At 51.9% G+C, this 8,348-nt stretch overlaps 1 protein-coding gene and 1 pseudogene across 1 annotated transcript; one reads left to right on the top strand and one right to left on the bottom strand.

Moving 5' to 3' along the window:
• Positions 1-388: 388 nt before the first annotated feature.
• LOC138846091 (intestinal-type alkaline phosphatase pseudogene) lies at positions 389-2,972 on the bottom strand (annotated as a pseudogene).
• Positions 2,973-3,176: 204 nt separating this feature from the next.
• On the top strand, positions 3,177-5,051 carry LOC138846092 (lysine-specific demethylase 4D-like). Its single transcript, XM_070060745.1, has one exon. It carries the CDS (start codon positions 3,177-3,179, stop codon positions 5,049-5,051), a length of 1,875 nt encoding a protein of 624 aa, XP_069916846.1.
• Positions 5,052-8,348: the final 3,297 nt, after the last annotated feature.

Here is an 8,348-nt window from a genome sequence, read left to right on the forward strand (position 1 = left end):
GTAAAGAGTTACTCCTCTGTGGTTCCTTTTTTGTACCAAGAATAATCTTCGATTCTTGTCATCAGCCGTGTTAGTTGTACTGTCGATAATCATTGCTTCTGTTTATTGTTTTTGGAAACTTACTTTTGCTTTGACACCAATTCATTGACACGCTTGTGGAGTACCTAACTCACTATTTCCAAGCTTGTTTTTCTTCACCCAGTGGCCCCCTCCTTTAGACGCGTGCTTATTTAAGCTTCAAATCTGACAGGAACATCGCCTTTGCAATTCTGTTTGGCTTGATGGTACCTCAGTGGTGATTTGCACCACTTACGATAAAGTATTTTTCGTTCTTTTTTTATCTTTTTAAGATTTATTTAATTACTCGAGAGGCAGAGTTACATACAGACAGAGAGGATGGACACAGAGAGAGGTCTTCTATCTGCTCCTTCACTCCCCAAAAGGCTACAACTGCGGAGTTGGGCCGATGGGAAGCCAAGAGCTAGGAGCTTTGCTCCTGCCTTCCCACACAGGGATGCAGGGGCCCAAGCCTTTGTGCCGTCTTCTGCTATTTCCCAGGCCATCGGAGGGAACTGGATTGGAAGTGGAGCGGTTCTCGAACCGGCGCCCATAAGTGTTGCCAGCAGGCCGGATACTTAACCCGCTCTACAGCTCGGGCCTCTCTCTCTCTCTCTCTCTCTCTCTATCATCTATCAATCTTTTTAACTGCTGTTGCTTTATCAAAGGAGAAGAAAGTGGCGGGAAGAGGCACGGCTAGGGGTCGGGAGGTGACAGCGCTGAGCAAGACCTGGGCTGAGGACCTCATACGGGGGCGGTGGAGGGAACACCTGGTGCGGGCGAAGGGTTCCGCAGTGGGCGCCGTGGGGTGGGAGAAGGTCGTGGGGCCGGGCAGGTCAGGGCGCTGCGGCCCTAGCAGGAACAGCTGGAGCTGCGCCCTGCCAGCCATGGCAGCCAGGGCCCGCGGCATTGTTGCGACCGCCGGGGGGCAGCAGGGAGCAGTCTGTGTAGGGCTCCAGACTTGGAGGAGGAAGGACTTGGGCGTGTAGCACTGCTCCTGCATGCCATGCACCAGGTGAGCCGGCGGCCCTCGCGCCAGCAGCGCCACGTCCTCGCCGCTGTGCGTCTGCCCACGGCTGCCAGCTGCTGGTACCCGGGGGTACCTGCTCTGAGTCTCGTTCAGGTCTCGGCGGCTGCCCCCTCTCAGAGCTTAGCCCAGATGGTTGCCCTCCAGGATGGAGGTGTAGTTCTTGCCGTCCAAGGCCTTGCTCAGAGCCAGCGCAAAGATGGAGCTGCCCCTCATGTGTAGCCCCCAAAGGAGAAGATGGGGGGTGGTCGGCGGTGACTGGGGTCAGCGTGTCCCGCTCGCTGCTGAGCTGGCCGCCCTCTCAATGGCAGTCTCAGTGAGCGCCTGATGAGCTACACCCTGGTGGTGACGTGCTCACGGTGGCCCCCCTCCACAAAGAGGAAGAAACCGAGGGGGTTCGGGCTCAGCAGGTGCACGGCAACCTTGGTCAGGATCATCAGGGAGGGGTCCTGCTGGGGCTCTCCTTCGGTCTCATATTTCATGTCTGAGGGTTCAAAGAGACCCATGAGGTGGGTCAGCCTGCAGTCCTGAGCCGCCCGCATGAGCTTGCGTGGTTCCACACACACTGGGGCCCCTGCTGCTTTGTCAGCCACTCCTCCTGCACCAGGTTCTGCCCGTCCAAGCTGGTCCCATTCTGGCTGGAGTCACTTGGGTACTCAGGGCCTGGGGTCCCCTTAGGAAACATGTACTTGCGCCCCTGCCCAGGATCTTGTTGATGTCCGTGTTGGAGACCACGTGTGTGGCAGTGTCCTGGCAGCTCTGCTGCAGCACCGAGGCAGGCAGTGGCACCAGCACCGAGTACCAGTTGTGGTTCACAGTGAGCACCTGTGTTCTGCTGGTGAGGTGTGCTGCACCGGGTGGTGTCACCAGCACCCCACCCACTTCCCTTCTTGGCCCTGTACATCCCCGAGAGAGCACCTCGTTGCCCTGGATTGTGTTGTACTGGTCGTAACCAGGCCAATGGTCTTTACATTGGCCTTGACCACGCACAGGTAGGCTGTGGCTATGCCAGCACTCTCTGGCACCTATTTTTCATGTTGTAGGTCTTGGATGGAGCAGGTGTGGGAAGTGGCCCATGGCAGAAGGTATCTCGGGCCCCAAGTTGCCCCTCATCTGCCCCTTAAGGACCATGTGGCTGTCACTATGGAAACCCCCATCCCGGCTCCCAGGAAGAGGATGGGGTTCTTGGTGGCCTTCTGGATGGGGTGCATCTTCCTGATGGCAGCCAGGGCCTCCTTTGCCTCTTGGTTCCAGACGTCTGGGCAGGCTGAGGCCTCAGGCTCAGGAGCGGTGACAGCAGCGGCAGCAGCCAGGTCCCCTGCTGGACTGGATTGTGTCGGTGCGGCCAGCCCAGGACACCGGGCCTCCCCACCTCCATTCTTTATTGAAGGTTAGCGTGTAGACTTCCTTGAGGACCTTCTGACGTAGTGGGGTGAGGAGCTACCAGGGATCAGGACAGACCTCAGAGACAGTGAAAGTCCTGACTGAGTCAGGACATGGGTGAGGAGCCTGCTCCACCGGGAGACTGCCCTGTGGGCCTGGGCCTGTCCACAGTGAAGTCCTGCTATTGAATTAACAAGCCTGGGACATGAACCTCTCATTTCTTCAAAAGTTCAGTGTGTGTCACTGCTTCACCTATAAATGAAGCCACTTAGAATAAAAAGCAGAGGGGCCAACGCTGCAGCTTAGGAGGTTAAGCGTCTGTGTGTGGCAAAGCAGCCCGTAGGGGCTCAGGTTCGAGTACTGGGAGCTCTATTGCCAATGCAGCTCCCTGCTGACAGCCTGGGAAAGCAGTGGAAGATGGTCCAAGTGCGTGGACCACTGCACCAACCTGGGACACCCGGAAGAAGCTCCGGTCTTTGATTTCCACTGTGACCGTTGTGGCCATTTGGGGAGTGAATAGGCAGGTGGAAGACCTCCCTCTCTGTTTCTCTCTATTTCTCTGTGTGTCTGTCATTCTGCCTGTGAAATGAATGAATCCATCTTTACTAAAGAGAGACTACGTAGAGAAGATCCTCTGGGGGAAATTCTAGGGGGATGACCTAGAACACACCTGGGGACTCAGAGTTGCCCACTTTCCTGTCTTGCAGCCATGACGCCTGAGAGCTCCGGCCCCCAGAACCCCAGCTGCCACATCATGACATTCTACCCAACCATGGAGGAGTTTATGGACTTCAACCAATTTATCGCTCAGATGGAATCTCAGGGTGCACACCGAGGAGGCCTGGCCAAGGTCATCCCACCCAAGGAGTGGAGGGCCAGACAGAGCTACGACGACATGGATGACATCTTGATAGCCCGCCCCCTCCAGCAGAAGGCCTATGGCGGGGCAGGTGTCTTCACTCAGTTCCACAGAAAGAGGAGAGCCATGACCCTGAGACAGTATCGCCAGCTGGCCACCAGCACAAAATACCAGACCCCACCGCACCTGACTTTCGAAGAGTTGGAGCAAAAGTACTGGAAGACCCGTGTCTACGATGCCCCGATCTACGGCGCTGGCATCAGCGGCTCTCTGTTTGATGAAAACACGGCACACTGGAACCTCAGGCGCCTGGGCTCGCCTCTGGACCTGCTGGCGCAGGAGTGCGGCGTCGTCATCGAGGGCGTCAACACGCCCTACCTGTACTTTGGCATGTGGAAGACCACGTTCGCCTGGCACACGGAGGACATGGACCTGTACAGCATCAACTACCTGCACTTCGGGGAGCCCAAGACGTGGTACGCGGTGCCCCCGGAGCACGGGCGGCGCCTGGAGCGCCTGGCTGGGCAGCTGTTCCCGGGCAGTTCCCACAGCTGCCAGGCCTTCCTGCGGCACAAGGTGGCCCTCATCTCGCCCAGCGTCCTGCGGCAGAACGGCATCCCCTTCCACCGCGTCACTCAGCAGGCTGGCGAGTTCATGGTGACCTTTCCTTACGGCTACCACGCGGGGTTCAACCACGGCTTCAACTGCGCCGAAGCCATCAATTTCGCCACCCCGCGCTGGATCGAGTATGGCAAAGTGGCCTCTCAGTGTAGTTGTGGGAAGGCCAGGGTCACCTTTGACATGGACCCCTTCGTTCGTATCCTGCAACCCGAGCGCTACGAGCTGTGGCAGAAGGCGCAAGCCCGCGTGGGTGTGCAGAAGAATCAAAATATGCGGAAGCTGACCACTGGGAGCAGGGTGCAAGCAACAGGGAGTCGCGCGCCAGGCAGAAGGCACCGCGAGAGCCGTCGGCCTCGATGCCCTAGACAGCCTCTGGAGGAAGGTGATGGGAGTGTCCAGTCTGCCCCCGTGGGTCCTGTTTCGGTGCAATTCTTGTGTACTAGAGGCTCTGCTGGCCAGCCTGTTGCTGCTGGTGCTAGCAGCTCACAGAAGCCTGATTGGGTACCATTGGAGATCCCCGGTCTACTCAGCCCAGGTCCTCGTGCCTTAACTGGTAGACGTGGTCGTGGTCGTGGGAGTCGTTTTCAGCACTTGGAGGCTCAACAGCCTATCCTGCAGGTTCCAACCAAGACGCTGTTCTCGGGTGCTGCACACACAGCTCCTGATGTAGAGGCCCAGTCCCTGCTGGAGCATGGGGTTTTGATGGTCAACACAGCTCCCGTGACCCCTGAGCTCCAGCCTCTTTCCAAGGCTTCTGGCTGTTGCTGTGCCCCCGATCTTCAGCCCTTGGGGCCCCCATTGGATTCCGACCATCCAATGCACCCTGGCCCTTGCCTGCTCTCCTTGGACCACATTCCAGTGGATCTCCCTGACACCGTGCCGCTGACATCACCCAGTAGTACCGTACCTCGGAGAAGGTTTCCCACAGACACTGCTAGGGACTGGGCTACTCTTGGCAATGTTGTGAGGATGGATCACTCTTATGTCTCTAGGAATCTGGATGCAGCCAGTGTCCCTGACTGTGATCCCCTGGAACTAGAAACACCAGAGGGAGCAGCACCCTTGAGTCCTGAAGATATTTTTGCCATGAATGGATGCTCTTAATCTTTGGAGCCCATGGCTGCTGAAGATGTTGCCCAATGTGACACTAACCTTAGGGAGAGGAAGGTTCCAGCCATGTGGTAATTCTGGCCCAGTGCAGACCTTTTACCTCCAAGAACTAATATATTTCCACGGCTTCCCAATGCTTTCTCCTATGATGACAAGCAGGAGGGCTCCCAGTGACCACTGAGGAGAACCTCACCACCCTATAGGCTGCCAGAGTTGCTCTCAAGGACACTCAGCCCAGTCAGAACGTGGAGGTGCCTGTGCTTCCTACCATGGCATCCACCTTTTCCTAGTGTCCCCCCCCCCTGCCGTGCTGTGCCTCCAGCCCCACCATCTGTTGAGCCAGCACCGGACGATGTTGAGAATCTGACTGAACCTCTTCATCTCCAAGTTGCATCTGGACTTGTAGTCGCTGACCCTGGCCTCCTCTGGCTATTGACATGACCCAGAGGGAAGTGACCTCACACTTCTGCTGCTGTGCCTCCCCCACCCTCCCACCACTGCTCAGGCAAGACTTTTAACCAGTTGAGTCTACCAACCAGTAAATCTTTTTTATTTTTTTTAACTTTATTTGAAAATGGGGTGGGGGCTGGTATCTGTCATCTGCTGGTAACTCCATCTTCCTGTCTTAGGTTCTGCTTCACCATTATCTTTCTTTTTTTTCCTTTTTCTTCTTTAATAAATGTGAATTTACGAAGTGCAACTTGTGTATTGTTGTGGCTTGCCCCCCCAACCTCCCTCCCTCCTGCGACCCTCCCCTCTCTCACTCCCTCTCCCATCCTGCCCTTCATCGAGTTTCATTTTCAATTACCTTCATATACAGAGGATCAACTCAGTATACACTAAGCAAGGATTTCAACAGGCTGCACTCACACAACCGCACAAGGTATAGGGTGTTGTTCGACTAGTAGTGTTGTCTTTAAGTTTCATAGTAAAACACATTAAGGACAGAGATCCTATGTGGGGAGCATGTACCCAGTGACTCCCATTGTTGCTTTAACAATTGGCACTCTTATTTATGACGTCAGCAATCCCCCAAAGCTCTTGCCATGAGCTGTCTAGCCTATGGAAGCCCCTTGAGTTCACCGACTCTGAACTCGTTTAGTCAAGGTCGTATCACAGTGGAGGCTCCTTCCTCCATTTGAAGAAAGGCGCATCCCTCCTTGATGGCCTGTTCCTTCTGCTGGGGTCTTGTTCACCAGGGTCTTTCATTTAGGCTATTTTTGCCACCGTGTCATGGCTTTCCATGCCTGTGAGACTCCCATGGGCCTTTTAGCCAGATTCGAATGCCCCAAGGGTTGACTGTGATGCTGGAGTGCTGTTTGGGGTGTTTGCCATTCTATGAGTCTGCTGTGTGTCCTGCTTCCCCCGCAGGATCATTCCCTCCCTTTTAATTCTATCCTTCATTATTTGCTTACACTGGTCTAATTTGTGAAATCTCTTCGACACTTACGCTATCTTTCTGATCGGTTATGTACTTATACTTTTTACCAAGTGCGCTAGCATTGGTACATGCCTCCTTGATAAGATTGAGTTGAAATCCCCTGGCACATTTCTAGTTCCACCATTGGAGGTAAGTCCGAGTGAGCATGTGCCGACCTATGTATCTCCTCCCTCTCTTATTCCCACTCCTATATTTAACAGAGATCACTTTTCTGTTAATTTTAAACGCCTAAGAATGATTGTGTGTGATTACAGAGTTCAACCAGTGGTATTAAGTAGAACAAACAGAACAACAACAACAGCAACAACAAAATACTGAAAGGAATAAAAATGTAAGTTGTTCCTCAACAGTCTAGACAAGGGCTGATCATGTCATTGTCTCTTGTAGTGTCCATTGCACTTCAATGGGTATCATTTTACATGCTCGTTTAGTTGCCATCCATCAGGGAGAACATATGATATTTGTCCCTTTTGGACTGGCTTATTTCACTCAGCATGATGTTTTCCAGCTCCCTCCATTTTGTTGTAAATGCCCAGATTTCATTGTTTTTTACTGCTGTACAGTGTTCCATAGAGTACATATCCCATAGTTTCTTTATCCAGTCATCCATTGATGGACATTTTAGGTTGCTTCCATGTCTTAGCTATTGTGAATTGAGCTGCAACAAATATTGAGGTGCAAATGGCTCTTTTGTTCTCCCCTTTAATTGCATTTGGGTAAATTCCAAGGAGTGGGATGGCTGGGTCCTGTGGTAGTGCTATATTCAGGTTTCTGAGGACTCTCCAAACTGTCTTCCATAGTGGCTTTACCAGTTTGCATTCCCTTTTCCCCCACATCCTCACCAGCATCTATTGTTGGTTGATTTCTGTATGTAAGCCAATCTAACCAGAGTGAGGTGAAACCTCATTGTGGTTTTGATCTGCATTTCTCTGATGGCTAGGGATCCTGAGCATTTTTTCATGTGTCTATTGGCCATTTGGAATTCCTCTTTTGAAAAATGTCTGTTAAGGTCCTTGTCCCATCTTTTTATTGGGTTGTTTGTTTTGATTCTATGTGTTTCTTGATCGTTTTATGGATTCTAGTTGTTAATGCTGTTGCAGTTGTGTAGTTTGCGAATAATGTCTCCCATTCTGTTGGTTGCCTCTTCACTTTCCTGTTTCCTTTGCTGTAAAGAAACTTTTCAATTTGAGGTAATCCCATTTGTTTATTTTACCTTTGATTACCCATGCCTCTCGGGTCTTCTCCAGGAATTCTTTGTTCCAATATCTTGAAGGGTTTCCCCTATGCTCTCAATTAGTTTCATGGTGTCGTGGCATATCTCTAGTTCTTTGATCCATGTTGAGTGGATTTTTGTATAAGGTGTAAGGTAGGGGTCTGGCTTCATACTTCAACATGTGGACATCCAGTTTTCCCAGCACCATTTGTTGAAGAGGCTGTCCTTGTTTCAGGGGTTGGTTTTAGGTCCTTTGTCAAATATGAGTTGGTAATAGATGTTTGGATTGATCTCCAGTGTTTTTATTCTGTTCCATTGGTCTATCCATCTGTTTTTGTACCAGTACCAGGCTGTTTTGATTATAACTGCCTGTAGTATGTCTTGAAGTCTGGAATTGTGATGCCTCCAGCTTTGTTTTTATTGTATAGGATTGCTTTAGCTATTCTTGGTCCCCTGTTTCTCCATATGAATTTCAGCATTGTTTTTTCTAGGTCTTTGAAGAATGACTTTGGTATTTTGATTGGTATTGCATTGAACTTGTAAATTGCTTTTGGGAGAGTGATGAGAGAATCATTTTGATGATATTGATTCTTCCAATCCATGAGCATGGCAGGTTTTTCCATTTTTTTTGTGTCAT

The sequence above is a fragment of the Oryctolagus cuniculus genome, chromosome 1 (genome assembly GCF_964237555.1).
Source record: "Oryctolagus cuniculus chromosome 1, mOryCun1.1, whole genome shotgun sequence".
Taxonomy (NCBI): domain Eukaryota; kingdom Metazoa; phylum Chordata; class Mammalia; order Lagomorpha; family Leporidae; genus Oryctolagus; species Oryctolagus cuniculus.

Excerpts from the sequence above, each read along its gene's own strand:
- LOC138846092 (XM_070060745.1), top strand. The coding sequence starts at position 3,177 with ATGACGCCTGAGAGCTCCGGCCCCCAGAACCCCAGCTGCCACATCATG.